The sequence below is a fragment of the Sinohyriopsis cumingii genome, chromosome 14 (genome assembly GCF_028554795.1).
Source record: "Sinohyriopsis cumingii isolate HCF-2022 chromosome 14, ASM2855479v2, whole genome shotgun sequence".
Lineage (NCBI taxonomy): Eukaryota > Metazoa > Mollusca > Bivalvia > Unionida > Unionidae > Sinohyriopsis > Sinohyriopsis cumingii.
The window spans coordinates 11,411,491-11,430,093 of record NC_142974.1 but is presented as its reverse complement, the minus strand read 5'-3'; the positions used below and the strand labels follow the sequence as shown (position 1 = coordinate 11,430,093).

At 37.6% G+C, this 18,603-nt stretch overlaps 1 protein-coding gene across 5 annotated transcripts in view; it reads left to right on the top strand.

Moving 5' to 3' along the window:
• Nucleotides 1–18,603, top strand: part of LOC149783245 (uncharacterized) — a 34,474-nt gene that overhangs the window by 2,977 nt on the left and 12,894 nt on the right. The window contains exons 2-4 of one of the 5 annotated variants that reach the window (XM_089931456.1): nt 8,956–9,092; nt 11,614–11,711; nt 12,388–12,535. In XM_089931456.1, the coding sequence (XP_089787582.1) occupies nt 11,655–11,711; nt 12,388–12,535 (205 nt within the window). In that variant the 5' untranslated portion in view covers nt 8,956–9,092; nt 11,614–11,654. Of the gene's footprint in view, nt 1–8,955; nt 9,093–11,499; nt 11,735–12,387; nt 12,536–18,603 lie in introns of those variants that run through there. The other 4 variants (XM_089931457.1, XM_089931459.1, XM_089931455.1 and 1 more) reach the window with 4 other exon arrangements.

The following is an 18,603-nucleotide window of genomic DNA, read 5'->3' as shown; positions in this document are numbered from 1 at the left end:
TTAATGCCTCAAGATTGATTTTTTGAGTCTTACATACCCACGGGGTTGGGTCAATGTGCTCAATTTATTCTGCTCGGAGTTCAGTTTTTTTCCAATTCCTTTGTTAATTCATGTATTTTCTTCCCTCCTAGGTGTAGTGGTACATGACACCGACTGAATGGTACATTGCAGTTCTCAATAATTTTCATTCTTGAATATGATTTTCCACGTGTGGAGATTCTCGTTCCGTATCTTAATATGGCTTCCGCTCTACGTAATTTTTGTCGAAGCTCTCCTGTGATGATTTTTTGTTCTTCCAGTGAGGTAATATAAGAGTTCAAGTGCACAATTTTAGTGCGTTATACTGCAAGCTATCAAGTTTCTGTACTAGGTTTGGGCTTGCTGAAGCATACACCTGACAGCCGTAATCTAACTTCGATCTAGGTAGAAATGGGTAAAGTGTCAGTAATGATTCTTGATCCATGTTGTTCCTATTATATTTCTGAGGAGGGTAATGTCACAACTTCTTCTGTTGATGATGTCCTCAATACGTTGCTTTCACGTAAAGTTTTCGTCAAAGTACATACACAAGAATTTGGCCACTCGCTCAAAATGAATTTGAATCTTGTTAAGATATAAAATAGGTGGGATCATTTTCTCTCTTGACTTTGGGGGTGAAGGCTACTTCTATTGTTTTATCTGATGATATTTTGAAACCCCATTTATCAGCTCAATTTCCAATGTTATTCAAGTTATTTTGTAGTTCTCTAATAACGGTGTAACTAGATGGATTGCCTGCTTTCCAGGCATCATCGGCAAACTGGGATAGTTCTATTTTATTTTGCTTGATTGATTAGTCGAGGTCGTTAATCATCATATTAAATAATGTTGGGCTAATTACACTACCTTGTGGGGTTCCATTTTCTAATTGGAATAAATTAGAGTGTTCCTTCGTATTCTTACTTATAATTTACGATCAGTGAGAAAGTTTGTTATCCATTGATGCATTCGTCCTGATATTCCGTAATGATTCAGTTTTGCAATAAGACCCTTAAGCCAAATTAACTCATATGCTTTTTCCAAATCCAAAAATATAGCGTTTAGGTGTCTATCGCACTTGCGTTCTCCATTAAAGGCCAATTTAATATATGATTCCAGTCTTATTTGTTGGTCAAGTGTGGATCTCTTGTTACGGATTCCACTTTGATTTTAGGATATTAATTTATTACTTTCCAGATGGTATTTAAGTCTATTGATAATTGTTAATCGTTAATGGCAAAACTGGAGAATGAAACGCTTTATATTATAATGACACGGACGTGAAGGGAAGCATACCTCCGATTGAGTAAGATGAAGGTCACAGCATCTTTCAGATAGTCTTCCAGCTTGTCTCCCTGGCTCACTTAAAAAAAAACAACTATAATGTTCGTTCTGGTTAGGATGATCGATTTCACAAACATGACAATTTTCTCAGGTAATTTGTGTGATTATATTAGCCGAGCAACGAATAAAACAGGAGATTAAGTGTTGCTCTTGTTCTGACCATCTTAATATCATGACTGTATTTCTTTTATTGTTTGCTTATGGGCAGTGACTGGTATTGTTCTGGAGCAAAATCGCCCTCTTCACATATCCTCATAAATTTGTGTTCCATGTTTTTTTCTAAAAGTTTTGGACCACTTCTCGCACACTGTTGATTTCCGGAGGATTGGCAAAGTCTGCATACAAGATGACATTCACTGTGTTCGCCAGAGCTTCTGCAAACATAAGTTCCACACAAAGTTGGCCTGATTGTATAGCTTGGAAATGTATTTCGTTGGTGCCTTGGTCTGGAGTGAATTCAAAGCCCCACAAAACATACCCTTCTGCATAGTCGTCGTACGAAATGAGGTGTCTACTGCTGCTTCACACTTGTCAAATAGAGTAAAGTAACATGTCAAGCAATTTGTCGGGGCAAATATATGTTCAAAGTGTCCTGTACACCACGTCTGGACATATCTGGTGACTTCTATCTTGGATACGCTGATTGTTGGAACTATGAAGGACTTTAATCGATAGCTCCATTGACGGACGCCTTGCTAACTATGTCGATATGCAAACATTTTGGTAGCTGTCCTGGGAAAATGATCTGTGATCTTGGATCAGAGTCCAGAGGCAATGGTAAAGGTTTCAACTTCCACTTGTAGTAGAGAATACATGGCTCTTGTTCTTCATAGCGTTTGATTGATGTCGTTTTCCATTTTAGGTAAGACTTTCGTTATCATCAGCCATGAAATGGAACACCGTATTATTTCGATTCAGACTTAGGCGTGTATACACACCATTCAATAATAAACTTCTTTTGCAATCATATGTCCAGAGGCAATCAATCCTTTATTTCTAATGCACCTCCATGACTGATATTCCATTGGTGGTTATAAAATCCGATATTGTGATCTACACTTGCAGTCAAAACTGTGCCGTTGAACTTCTCTAAAGTGTCACGTTTCGACAGTACGGATGCATCCATATGTATGTTCTTTGCTTTTTCCGTACGTCAGGAGACTTTCCAGGTAAGCTCGGTGAGAAAATTGTGAAGAAATTCTTTCCCTTGCGTCAAAGATGGACATCATCTAATGACCATCGGTTTTATGATGGGTGCTACCATACGAATAGCTGAATTTAACATATCCCATTAAGCACAACCTCGTTTTGTAGTGACTTATTGGTGCACAAGATGCATCTATTTACAATTCCCGGGAGATTCTTGTTCGAAAATGTAGTTTCTCGGTGTATTTTCCTTTCGGGAACAGATTATTTTGTCCAAAATCTCCTTTTTTAATAACACTGACACTATCATAATACAATGTACGGACATGAGATAATACGGATAAACAAATTACACGTGAAAGTGATATGTGTCTCCTCCTTCGTCGTAAGCATCTGTGGCGAAATCCACTTTTAGAGGAATGACTCCCCGCAAATGAAGGGGCTGTGTTTTCTACCTTGTAATAGGCATCAGACTATTCAGACTTTAAATTTAATACTACGTTCTATTTGAAAAAGAGGCTATATTACTTGTGGAATCAATTATTGTTGCGGATGTCGTTCATAGGAACGATAAAGGTGTTTCCACTAAAAATAGCAACCAAACTGGCAGAACGAGTAATCGACATTGTATTGTTTTCGGAAAAATCTATTTCAAGACGATGAGAAATGGGATAGTATTCGATCTGTATACGTCGGAGAGATTACCCCAGTGTCTTGCCAAATTTTTTGCAGAAAATAGTTGAAATTGTATCGACGAGCATTGAAATAATATCCTGTAGAAATTCTCAAGGAATAGATATTCTAATGAGGATTGGCTGGCTATACTTTTTTGGATTCGTAGTTGGATCAGTTTTTTTCCGAATGTTGCTGAGCTTATTCTTTATAGAAATTCTCATGGTATATATATTCATTTCGGGATTGGCTGGTGATACTTGTTTGTATTCGTAATATGATCGTTTTATCAAGAGCTGCTGGACTTTTTTGTTGAGGATATCGACGATAAAAATGCGATTACCCCTGGTGATATTCATGAATTCTACCAAATCAAATCTACGGTGACTTTCGAAATCCATTCGAATGCTTTGATCTAATTAGGTCGTGAAACAACATAATGCGGTGATGGGAAACACATAAATACACTTGTAATGTGACATGAAACTATTCTGTCCTCCAGCCGGGCAAAGAACGTTTGTCAACAATTTGTTTTGTGTTCCCAATGCAACTCCAATATTCTGTGTTTAACATTTATTTGTTTTATCTAGTCTTGGGTATTCCAACAATCGATCAAACACATTAGCTTCGTTTTCAAGAGTTACATCTTCTAGAGCACATCCAGTGATACGATAGTACGGTTAGCCGCAAGCTTTCATTAGACGTGGTAACCATTCGAAGTATTTCAACGTTTGTTAATGTGAAAAATATTTACACATAAGTTACTTAGAAGTTGTTCGAAAACGTTTCACAACACTAATCTTTGTTTCAGAAATTTCAGTGGTGAAAAAATCAATTTGTTTTTTTTCCGTTCTTTATAAATGTTTGCTTCAGAAATTCGGTGCCTTTTTCTTTAGAAGAAGTCGACGTCTTTGATTCAAGATAAGTTCTAAAGCTTATACTATCTCATTACTTCAGTTTGACTTCTGAAAGTTTTGCGTTGAATAATTCTGTATAACCTGTACGTAAACGTTTGAATTTGGTTTTAGTCGCACGATACAATTGTTGAATTCCTCAATAGCCATCAGAATGAGCAGGATTATAGTAAATGATGGCTAAAAGTGTATCCATTTTGTTGCTGTTGGTTCTGCTCATCTGTAAGCTAACCAGCTTCAAACGATCGTTTATTAGTGTGGTATGTCTTTTTGTTATTGATTGCAATATCAATGCGATGCTTCTGTTTCTGACATATTAGTTCGATCCATCAACGACTGCAATACTTATTGTCACTCTAAAGCTCGGTAAGATTAGGATTTGTAGCTAAATTTTGTGTCCGTTGTTCGTACTAACGATGAAATTCCAAGCACCGTTCGTAAGTAAATAGTTAATTGTCATCATTCCAACAGGTCTAAGGGTAAAAGTGTGATATCTTTCCAGAAAAAGTGTCTTGTTTACCAATTTATTCTTCATTTCATTTCTCCTTCTAAAATAAGTTCAGGACTCGATCCTAACAAAGGTGCAACCACTTTTAACAACGGTCATATCAACATTGGAAGAAATTCTACATGGTGAACGAGCACTTTTTCTTTTGACTGCTTCATTATTAAACGAAGAACGTGACGATATGGTCTTAATAGATGTCTCTGTATCTTTTTCTTCATCAAAGGCATTGTTCCTTTCAAAACGTTTAGACAAAATTAATACAAGTTATCGATACTTTCTTTAGGTGCTTTCTGAATGATTGTTTTTGCGTCGGAACATTGTATTTGGCGAGTACTGACAAAACATTCCAATGATTAGCTAAATGAGGGAATCGTTATTTTCCTAGTTTATGGAAGAAGGTTTCTTCGGACATTGATGACGATGGCAAGACCTTAGTGACATCTTTGCTTCATGAAGAAAATTTAAAGTGAATCTTCTCCGACGCTTTTTATTCCACTAATTGTTACTACGTCGTATCAACTTGACTTTAGAGCACTACTGAGGTACTCACATGCCTAAATCTTGATCATTCTTGCTTGTACAGACCCAAAAAACGTTGTAACATTTAATGTACCTTTTTCTTAGGAGACACTACCTTTATGGCTGCAGCAGCAGTAGCTAGAGCAGTGGAAGAATACGCCAACGCAGTATAAGTTTATTTAGAAATGGGTTCACATTTTAAAATCGAATTAAGCAAATAGTCAGCAGTTTTTTGCTTGGGAGACATCATCGTTAGCGAAGTAGAAGTGGCAAGAGACTGCGTCAAGTCGGGAGGTTTCGTGAAAATGCGATCGTTCTAGGAGGAATACCTCTCTTCCCTGCAGGAGACGTTTTTGCTTTTTGTTTGGAGCTTTTCATTTTCTTCCTAGAGAGAGACTGTATTATACAAATATTCTGGTTAGGCGATATGGTTTTGTTTATTAGGCAGTCGTTTTTAATGTGAACGAATAGCGACACCTCTAAAATACCCATTTCAACCTGACTTCAAAATGCGTTGTTTTGCGACTTGTGTAATTGGCTATTGATTCCTAGATCCGCTAGGTGTGACAAAATTGTCAAGAAAAAGGTCATGCTATATGTTGTTTTGTTTAAAAGAAAATGCAGCGTTTTCGTTAATGTTGGGTTTGACTGATGCCTTGTTTGAGACTAGCTTTTAACAAATGTAAAAGTACGTGTTTGCATGCAGTGCTATAATTAATTTGGCATTTTGAATACTATTATAAAGAATAGAAGTGATTTATGTTTTAATATTTTTATGAGAGACAAAAGGTGATGTGTAAATGAAATGACCTCATTCTTGACATTAACGTTGAAACATTTTGTATAAATATTAAAAATAGGGGTGGTAGTATATAAATTGGCGAGTAAATTTGCATGTGCAAATTGAATGAAATCGTCAGAAGCATAGTGCAGCTAAGGTATTCGTAACTGTTTGGCTAAAACTTTGAGATTTGCCGCTTGAACGTATAAACAACACCGCATAAGGTGCATTGAAACTGACGATGAGATGCGGTTTACTTTGTTTAAATAAATTTTGAGTTGTTGTTGTAGGGTTTAACGCCATTTTTCAGCACACGATAAGCTATATATGGCGGCCAGTATTAATGTGGAGGAAGAACCCGGGAAACCCCGGAAAGAACCACCGATCCACGAGAAGCTACTGGCAAGCGTTCTTACATACCCACATTGGCTGAATCCGAGACTAGAACCCACGCAGACAGAGGTGAGATGGCAATGATCCGTAATGGAGAGCGCTTTAAACCACTCGGGGACCCCTAAAGTTTGAATAATGTGAATACGACCTGCACTGTGATGTTAGTTTCGTAAATACCAAAGTTTAATATCTTCTTTACATTCTTCTAATATGTAATAGAAGATGACAAGATGTGTTTGACTTAAGTTAGACACGATCTTATTGTCTTCGCGACGAAATTCTTTTACAAATGAGATGATACTCCTTGACTTTCTATCAGTGATATGTTAGCCGATTGCCACTCTTTGCAATACTACACAATACGCTATGGAGGACCATTATGATTAGCTTTACGTTTGACAAATTCTTTTTTGTCTGAACCACTAGCTCCAGCAGTTATACGTTTAAGGGATGCAATGATACAGTTTCCAAACTTTATCAATTAAACATTTCGTCAATCATTTTGAGGACGGAGGATGCAGCCATTGTGTTTACAATTCTGAGATTACATCAAAGACACAACATACTTTTTAATTTTTAAGTGTTTAATTAGTCCATTAACAGTGCTGTAATACAACAAAAGTTTTTTAAATGTCAAAAAACGTAGTTCTTGTTATCTTTTATTGTTGGATCAGTTACACTAAATATATATGGCATAGTCAGGCACTTTTTGTCTCCATGTGCTAAATCCAGAACTTTTCCAGTTACCCAGATTCCTCGAGTCTTACATCTGTTGGTGCAATTAAATATGAAGACTGTATATTGTTCATACATTTGCCACAAAGAATTCGCTAGCAAACCAAATCAACGAAAGGTAGTCACTAACACACATACAAAATTCATAAAAGTACTTGAGAATCCACTAAGTCTTAAAAACTGTCACTGACTTCCTTCCATGAAATTTAGTGTAACACTGATTACGAAAATTGTGGCGTAGTAAGTCTTATATTATATTCTCAGTTTATTAATGTCTAACCGTTTGAACATTTTCAAAGTAATAACCGTTTTTATGGCATTCATTTACAATTAAATCGTGTTTGCCATTTTGGACTCTAGGGTTCTTTGCATTTAACTTGAATCTGCACAAAAGTTCTATAAATGCATTCTCGTAGTTCCAAAAGAAAGCTCCGAGTCCTTTATTCATTGGATAGTGTTTAAGCTGAATTCGCCATTCCCTGTCAGCATCGGTGGTCACAACGATCTTTCTTTACCTCCTGGCACTCTTGATACTCAGAAATTGTTATCCATTATTGTGGAGTGTCGATAACAGCTCCTGTAACGGAATTCTTCTTCCCTCCACGTGTCACTTGTCGTCAGTGGGATCAAAAATCCATTTATCAAAATCGACAAGAGCACGAGAGCCCCCAATATCGTTTTTCATCTATCTCGAATCAAACTACAATTCATATAGTGGGCAAATAAAAGGTAACGAAATGCATTTGATACTAACTCAATGAGTTAAATAAAAACTGAACATGAATTCCAGTGTGTAGTAAGTTTCAAAGTCAGAAAGGTAAGAATCACACGATTCTTCATATTCTTCTTCTGATCGTCATTTAATACTTACCGAGTTGGTAGTATTATTTTTAAGTGTAAAAACTAATGATTGAAGTCAACGAATAGCTAAAAAAGGACATCAACAATAATAATAATAATAATAATAATAATAATAATTTCCCCACTTGCCTCTCTTGTCACCATTTCTGTCAACCATAAAACAGCGTTTTTTTTTATTAATAGTGACACAGATCACTAATTACTCGTGGATAACCCAAGCACGGACACTCATGCTACATGTAACTGGTCGTTATGATAATAGCCTATACAGTACAACATTGGTGTGGACCCAGTATCATTTCATTATTTACAATATAATTTTCTAAATTGGAACTGATGAAAATGAAACATTTTTTTGGTAATAAATATTAACTATTTATTGTTAATTTCATATAACATCCATATATTAAATGTGATAATACCTCAATACTATGAAACGTATTATGTTGTTATTTTTTTCTGTGCTCACGCATGAAGACTGTGTACTTCTGATGACACGGTCACGCCACAGCCCTCATTAACATATTTGTATTGATGCACCGCTTTTTGTTGTTGTTATTGTTATTGTGGAGTTTAACGCCATTTTTCAGCACACGATAGGCTATACATGGCGGCCAGTATTAATGGTGGAGGAAGAACCCGGGAAGACCCCGGGAAAGAACCACCGACCCACGAGAAGCTACTGGCAAGCTTTCTCACATACCCACATTAGTCGAATCCGAGACTCAAACCCACGCAGACAGAGGTGAGATGGCGGTGATCCGTAACGGAGAGCGCTTTAGACCACTCGGCTGATGCACCGCATTTAAACATTTGTGCGTAAACTATATTGCACAAGTCATAAGTTATTTTCCACTTTAAAGGAAATTATTGGGTGAGAAATAATCTATTTTGGGGTTTGGACCGAGACAAGGAAATCCCGGTCGTGGGGTTACATTTTATGTCTCCTCCATCAGCAAGCCTCGTGGGGAGACAAATAATGTAACCCCTTTACTGAGATTTCCTTGTCTCGGTCAAAACCCTAACATAGATTATATATGACTCAAGTGATTTTGTTTTGTCAGTTTCAGTTTGATCTCTAATCGTTTGCACTTCATCACGAAAGAAATGTATGTGGAGAGTGAAAGGTGCCTGAATCGTGTCTTAGTCTATCCACCAACTGTGAGTAGAAGTTTGAGGAGAAGAAAAATGAAGTAGTGTGGTATGTGTTAAAACTATTTATTAAATAATCCCATATGCTCTTTTATGGGGTGTTTGGGTCTATGTCTATATCTAATCACGACTAACTAAAACATAGTGCTGCGCCGCAACTTCATGTATCTTCCGATTGGCTGATTTTAGTCACAACACGTTATTGTAGTCGAGCGTGGCCATTTTGAGATGGCCCATCTTACATAATAATGCTCGTTACCCGTTACAATACAAGATTTTAAAATTAAATTACCTGCACAAACATTCGAAGATGAGAATAATATATTCTGGTAGGTTTGTCATAACTGATCATATTGTGTAATATTATGTTAAATTAGAAAAATTAAAAAATAGGTGTGTGTATTACTGTCGTGAGGTCATGTTCCGTCAGCATGGTCGATTTGGATTGGCCGATCGATTGCAGTACCCACCAATCCATGCTTTGTTTACCAGAATGCTTACACGTGCCAGTTGTATATATTGAGCGTAGTTGTTCCAAGTCGGAGACAGATAGGGGTAGGAAGATAAGGGGGCAGACGGAAAAAGGATAGTGGAAAGGAAAGCCCTAAAATAAAGATCTCAGCAAAAGATTGATCATGTCAGGAAAAACGAGAGATGTAATTGTTGAAAAACGAAAATTTAATGTATGAAATTTTGAAGAATAATTTGGAAATTAGACTTTAAACTACAATTTCTCTTAATTAGACGAATTTTCTATACACGAATTTCGGAACCCAAATTTGGATTCCGAAATTCAAAACTTCTTATTTAAAACAACATAATTTGCCCAAATTATACTTTTTTAACACTCAGGCTTAATTTTAGCATATTATGTACTTGTTTAGATAATCGAGATATACCCACTATGGTTCTATCTATTGGTATATTTCTGCACGTAAATATTTGAAACTGTAAACTGGTGTAAAGGGTGTAGTTTTTTTACAGATGAGAAAGGTTGGTTATTCAATAAAATAATAAAATGTAGGCCTTTGATAGCAGGGTGTTGAATATTAATCAATGGCTAATATTGAAAACGTAGATATTGTATTGCAATGAAAAAGTGAGTGTTGAATAGTTGATCAATTAATATTTGATAATAGCTAACGCAATGCTAAATTCCAGTCTGGACATATAGTTTCCCACAATGTAAACCAATGGAAATTTTTAACATGGAAGTTCGTGTATGACCCCAAATCGCTCCCTCGTTTCTCTAGGTAAACGTACGGCATAATGTTAAATCCCGATATACCACACAGCGCCCCATATTACTACTGTCAGTAACTGAGAAATCAAGTTCACGAAAGTGTGATGTATGGGTAAATATATGGGTAAATTAGATGTATAATAATGGGTAATAGATAGTGGTCAATATTTGGGTTGAATGAATGAATGAATGAATGAATGCACGAACGAACGAATGGATGGATGGATGGTTGTGGTTGTAGGGTTTAACGCCATTTTTCAGCACACGATAGGCTATATATGGCGGCCAGTATCGATGGTGGAGGAAGAACCCGGGGAAAAACCCCGGGAAGAACCACCGACCCACGAGAAGCTACTGGCAAGCTTTCTCACATACCCACATTGGCCGAATCCGAGGCTCGAACCCACACAGACAGAGGTGAGATGGCAGTGATCCGTAACGGAAAGCGCTTTAGACCACTCGGTCACTCGGGGCCCCCGGATGGATGGATGGATGGATGGAAATGGATGGATGAATGGATGAATAATGAATGGATGAACGATGAATGAAGTGCAATTAGTTATTGATTATATGATTTTATTCTAGGCTTGAAAGAAACAATGTATCATACATACACTAGAACAGGTGGCAAACATTCCAGATTCTCTGAGTCTTATCGAACACTGAATGTTTGTGGTCATCTCTTTTAGAGTAGGGATACTTCACTGGCACTAGTGACATGAATTTTGGAGGACGGATGTTATATTAAATAATATATTTCTGTCCACGCCTTTCAGAAGCACATAAACGCATCATATTTCTGTTAGGCATGATTGTAATCAATATTAAATTTACTTCATTTGTGGTTGCTGCGGTATTTAAATCAGGAAGGTCTAGTCTTCATTGTTGATTCACACGCTAATTATTTCCCAATGTATGGAACTCATAATGATCCCAATAGTGATTCCACATGAAGACCACCTCAATGCCTTTAGCAAACAGAACAAAGGCATCCTTCATTAGGTTAAACACCTTGAGCAAATTAACTTTTATCTATCTATACTTGCTTTAATTTATCGAAACAGTTGAGAAATTTTGTGATAGTCTCGTTTTAACTGGAAAGGTAGAAATTATAAATATGTTAAGGAGGTACACATACTAGGGGCGTTACGATAGGAACATTATCAAATAGGTAAGGTGTTAAAAACAGCAAGGATCAGTCTGGATTAATACAGTGACGCACTGTTTTAGACTCAAAGCGAGTCTCTCTAGCAATAAGTACGTAGACCGTTGGAAAAAAAAATTGCTATGGAATTTATCACTCACAGTACACGCTATAAAATTTCAGACTTTCACCAGCAATTCGGAAAGGACTTACCCAAGTTGGTTATGGTAACTGATGGATACTTTGGTGAAACGAAGGACACTACTTTTAAGGCAGGACAGGTATAATGTTTGGAGAGAAAAACGTAAGTAACGCTACGTATAAAATGTCTGACCGTGCAAGATGGAAGATGTAAAAAGTCATGTGCAACCATCTCTATATGTAAAGATTAACTAAATTACACTTTTAATTCCAGTATGATTCACTCATAAGTATCTCCTGCTTGTAAACATGTCAACACGGTAAAAAACAAAAAAAAAAACAAAAAAAAAAAAGAGTCAGCCATATTGCTAGTTTGATATGCAGTCATGCATATTAAGTAATTTATGTTAATTTATTTTTTGCACAACACCAAATTCTCTGCCACATATTGTGACAATCATTTGAGGGGTGGTGTTGGATGGTCGGGGAGGAAGGGGTAGAATGCTGTTCTGAAAATAAGCAAGAATGGGAAAAGTTTGTAAATCTTTATTATTTCCATTAAGAAACAAAATTAGATTCGGTGTGCCAGGTAACTATTTATATAATGTGCATTTCTCCCCCACCCCCGTCATTGAACTTCTTGTACATAAAATGAACTATACTGTATATACGTTCTATACTGAGGTTCGATGAGTATCATACAAACTTTTCAGTGTAAGTGAAACTACGTAGTATTATCTTACAATTGAGTGAATCTAACCTGATTACGGGCAAAATGACAAAGGCCACCATTCAGCTTCGAAACATATATTGTAGATTATACGGTTCCATACATATTCCCAACAAAGACGCATCAAGGCCGTTGCCAAGGAAACTGACAGTTCCTCAGAAACAGTGTATTCTATACCATTGGATTATTCGAATCCTATGATCATCTGTGACGAAAATAGACTGGGAAACGAAGGTATGCATTTAAGACACCTAGTTTAGGTGGGGTTTTAATTCCTTTGTACATTAGGAGTATTCCGGAATATGAACGCTTAAAGCATCCTACATTAACCAATAACTAAGGAACAAACTTTAAACAATGAACAATGGTGATATGTATATCTATTGCTTGTTTTTCACTTTTGTCCATGAATGAAGATTGTAAAGATAATTTGTTAACAATATATTACATAACAAACATTTCTCAATGATTGTGGCTTTTACTTTAAGATAATATTTGTAAACATGTTTACATGGCCTTTGGACCTTAGAAGGTTCTAGAAGTGAAATTGTTTACTAATTTGATGGGAAAATGACCCACATCCTGCTTATCTTATTGTGTCTAAGTTTTGTATATGTTGGAGATGCAAACAATATCTTTGTTCCTATTTCATTATGAGTCAAAGTGGAATAACGTTTGGTTGTTTTCAGATATAATTTGACTGGAATTATTTAATTCATTCATTGGAATTACTTAAAAAAGTCTCATTTACTGGGGTAAAACGGCTACAGTGGCCTAGTAGTCAGAGCGTAGGCATCGGATGCGGGAGGTCGCGTGTTCATACAGAAGACTTATAAAATGGTACAAACAGCTCCCTTGCTAGGAGCTCTGCATTAAGAGGTTAGTTTTAGGATTGGTCGGCCTGGTGTCAGGATAATGTGACTGCGTGGGACATCGTGCATCATGTCTGCGGCACGATGCCCCTGTGCTAGACATCACTATAAGATGCTACACTGCAGACATCGTGGGGATATGACAGAAAATGTGTTAAAGTTACGTTAAAAATGCAAATTACACACACACACACACACACACACACACACACACACACACATACATTCATACATACACACACACGTACACATGCATGCATGCATGCATACATACATACATGCATACATAAATACATACATACATACATACATACATGCATACATACATACATACATACACACACACAAATCACACACACACACATACATACACACATATACATACACACACACATACATGCATACATACACAAACACACGCACGCATGCATGCATGCATACATACATACATACATACATACTTACATACACACACAAATAACACACACACACACACATACATACATACATACATACATACATACATACATACATACATACATACATACATACAAATCACACACACACACTGGAATACATACAAATCACACACACACACTGGAATAAGACTATTCTGGCCAAGAGTTAATATTAAACAATGTCTAAATAATAAAGTTTCAATATTAAACAATGCATAAGGGTAGACATTCAATATCAATCTATGCATAGTGGGTAAAAGTTTAATATTAATGTATAAAGAGTAACCTTTTTCAATATTAAGCAATGTATAATGGGGACAACATTCAATATTAAACAATGTATAATGGGAAAACATTCAATATTAAACAAGGTATAATGGGAAAACATTCAGTATTAAACAATGTATAATGGGAAAACATTAAATATTAAGGAAAACAATTTCTTTTCTCTGTTTATTTAAAATGGAATAATATTTTGTATCTCTTAGCTTTCGTTCTTCTCAACACATCAGTCGTGTACGATTGATTATCGAACCTATATAACACACACTCTATGTCTTGAAGTCCCTAGTAAGATTTACACATTTTTATCTCGGCGTCTCTAGTAAGATTTTCTTGTCCTAATCATGACGTCTCTAGCAAGAATTACGTGTCTTTATCAAAACGTCTTTAGTAACATTTACGTGTCTTTATCATGATGTGTCTAGTACGGCTTACATGTGTTTATCTAAAACACAAATATAAATGGAAAGTTAAACTTTCCCAAGTCGGACAGTTAGGAACACACATTTTGGCTGCTTAATAGCGGTGGCCTGTGTTTGTAGGGTCGACTAGTATCAAACGGTTATACTGGGGCAAAACTATTTTAAACGTCTGCAGAGGAGGTATGTTAACAGACGACCAGTTTAGGCAAAGTTTCACTCTAACGGATCAGCGAACCATTATCTATGCTGCTATATTGTCATATAAACGTCAATGACAGTACAGGTTTAGTTGCATAACCGAGACATTTACACTAGCACATGAAACATGTAACTACATGGTTTACCTAGGCGTATTCTATATTTAAGCACAATGCTCAGGTGATTCATTTCATCGATCTCAATTGTCTCTGAGTAGTATAGTGGGATACTTTAGGGTCTATGGAAATCACAGTCAAAAAGGTCGTGGGACTGTTCAGGGTCTATGGGTTATTTAACTTGGGGCAAAACCTTGGAGGTGTATAGGGTCAATGTTAGTCTAAGTCAATAAATTGTCCCAGCACAATGGGGTCTATGGGAATTTAACATGGTCGGGCATGTATAGAGACAATGGGAATTTAACATGGGAATGACACCTCGGGAATTGAACATGGGTGACGTCACGGTGTTTATAGGGCCAAATCTATTCATAGGATGAAATGCATTTATAGGGACAAACATAGATATACAGAAACAAACAAATACACATTCAAACAAAGAAGATGGAAGCACACAGAAAAGAGGACAGAAATATTCTAAAGAAGGACACACATATAGAATAGAGACTCGAAAAAGAAAAGTCTATGGTATGGGTACAAAACATGTATTCAAGTATATACATGGGCTGTCTGGCATGTGCTTTGGTCTAAGCACTATCCATTTAAAACATAAACAGTTGGACATGAAACAAACCTATTTACGAGTTATTTAGTTCTTAGTTCTAGTAAACTACTTCTTAAAATTAAAGTTCACGCCTTTCTAAAAATCACTTCATACACAACGTATTTACATTAAATGTTCCTTTATAAGAAAAGGCTAAAACAAAACAAGTAACAAACAATCAAATAGGACAAAGTTTATGTTTCTCTCTATATCCGTCACACACGTTGTTTAAAATCTGGTCAGCTACCATTTGTGTCCCAGCGTAGATATTTCCCATCACGTACTTCCTTTCATTCGTAAATCTGCTGTTATGTCCATTGTGCTAGGTAAACTTATCGATAAGCAGATCAAGTACGGTCATCGTTTTCTTCCCATGGAGGTACAACGCATGCCATATGAATGGTCACTTTTCCACCGGTGATGTCAAATATTTCTCTCATCGTCTGCACGTCTTCAATAGCCCTTACAAGTTTGGAAGAAGTTAATTCTGCAGGTGCGCTAAACCCTAGACATACAGGCGAGTTCAAACTGTCGTGATACATAGATAGGCTTAAACGACCTCTATCTTTGACTTGGCACTGACGTTTGAATTCCTCTAACAGTGAGTCAAGTAGGTCTGTAATAAAACCTGCTGCTTCTTCGGGTGGAACGTCAATCGCAAAATATTTAAATTTCACCATGAGAGGCCAAACATCGTTTTGATCCACATGCTTGTGATGCTGTCGATTGTTATAGCAATGATCACATTTTCTCACAATAATAACCGCATCCCGGGACTTGGGAGATACTAGTGATGGCATCGATATGTATTTTCCGTCTTTGATATCTTTGCCTCGAAACAAAAGAGGTTCGCGCACTTCTTGAGGGTGCACTTTCAATGTGTAGGGTGGAGCCAGGACATCTTGCAAATTTTGCATTTCAGGAATGCTACAGGGTGTGTCATTGGATAGCCCCACTTGCTGTAACATGAGTTCTTTACTTCGATGTTTGGCTCGGTCCGATTGTCAAATGTTCTCCCAGGTTCTTGTCCTTTCTGCCGTGTCGTTCTTGTCGGCTTACGTTCGTTCCACCACGATGGCACGATGTAAACACATCTGGTCTTGAGTATTGTTAGTTTGAAAGAGGCTCTTTCTGGTGCTGCGAAGTTCGTCCACCAATAGCACTTTCGCGAATCCTGTCTCTTGGGGAAGAGAAACGTATGTCATGAAGAGTGTCGCGTTTCCATCGGTGATGTGAAACTTGTCGTTGGATTGTTGCACGTATTGAATCTTGTCGATGACTTTGAAGGTGTCACTTCTGCTGGACTGCTAAACTCCATCAAAACGAAGGACTTCAAACTGTCGTGATGAATGGAAAGTCTCAAGCGATCGTCTTCTTTGGCTTCACATTGCTGTTTCAGTGTGGTTAACAAAGAATCCCACACATCGGTGACGAACCTCACTGCTTTCTCGACCGGTACGTCGGACTTAAAATCTTTAAACTTCACCATATACTTGTAGGCCGTGGTTTGAAATTTTCTAGAGGAGCGCTTTTCCGTCTCTCGAATGTGGTATTATTTTTCAGGGTTTAGTGGTGGTGATGGACTTCGGTTTGGAATATGCTCTCTCGGTCTGGTTGACGACGTGGAAGTATTGGTTCAGGTTATCTCATGTCTTCGAATTGAGCGAACACTTCTTATCGTGTGTGAGGCGATATGTCCCGTCGCTGCCTCTGACCTTCTTCTTCTCTTTCACTGAAAATGTGCGATCGTTTCATCCCCATTGCTGATTCAAAAATGATTTAACCAAGTTCGTTCTCTCTGCATATATATCCCTCTCGACTACTTGTTGTTACACTGACATATTTCGCAAGGGCAAGTAAACGTCCAACCGCTAGGAACCCTGGCCATAATGCCAAGGCTCACGTATGTTCTGGAATGAAACGATGTCACATTTGTCACGAAATCGTGGACTTGGAATAGGAACACTACATTCAAAAATACCATTCCAAACAAGAGGAAGACGTTGGCAATTAGATTAAATTAAATTTCGTATTTTTCAATTTAGAATGCATGCAAGAGACTGGCTTTTACATTCCTAATTTCTTCGTGGCTCACTGAGCGTGCGAGAAGTGCACCCAAGAGCCCATCTTTAGTCATTTCCCTCACTGTAGATTCCTAGAGGACGTGATAAAATACTTCGGGGACCTAACACGCTGGTCGATATCGCTCAGTGGATCGCCAAGACGTGGAGCAAAGAGGACATCGAATGTTATGGAGATTGTCATCGCCATGTCACGGTGATGGCTAACAATTTCTCGGGATATGATGGACATTTTATTTTGAGATACTATACAAAACAAAGTACTGAACGTCCGAAAGTGAATTTTAACGGAGCCAAAATCATTTCCATGCAAGTGTGTCGAGTGCAGTTTAAAGATTTGATGAGTTACTTGGCCATACCTTTGAGTCGATTGCCTAAAACATTGGAATGACAGAAATGACCAAACGCTATTTTTTTTGCACTTTTTTAATACCGAAGCCAATCAACACGCCGTTATACCCCATTTGCCTGAGGCTCATCTATACAGTCCCGACAACATGCGTACCGAATAACGAGAAGCTTTCTACGCAAGGTACCAGACTCACGCCTCGGACCCTTTCGGCTTTCATGAAGAAATGTTAAAGTATTGCCGTTCCGACGTGGACATTTTACGGCGTTGCTGTGGAAAATTTTGAGAACTGTTCATGGAACACGGAAGTATCGATCCTTTGAAAGAAGCCTGCATCATTGCCAAAGCGTGTTCCTTAGTGTACCGCTAAATATTCATGCCCAAAAACACTATGGCTGTCATAAGCGCTCAAGCGAAGAACCTTGTCAAACGTCAATACTTGGTCAAAGCCCTATGCTGCCTATAATCTTTGTGCGACAAAGAAGACAAAGGGATTCAATATACTCGACAAGAAGGAGGCGAAAAGACCACCGTAACGTATTCGGTGGATGGTTGGGACTTAAGAAGCCCCAAGATCGTGTACGAGTTTAACGAATGCTTATTTCACAGATGTCACATCTGCTACCCTCAACGTGACACTAAAAAGCAGTTTTTACAAAGTACCATGGAAGACTTGTACGAGGCCTCTTGTCAGCGGCGCTTGAAGTTAGAACAGCAAGGACACCAATTGGTGGAAATGTGGGGACTGAGCACGATCACCGTTTGAAAACCGATCCCTAGTTTAAATGCATCGTGGAAAGTTACAAGCTGGTGGACCCGCTGAACCTAAGGGACAATTTGTACGGAGGACGGACAAATGCCACATGTTTGTTCCAAGCCGACAAGTAGAAAGGAGACAAAATCACATACTTGGACGTGTG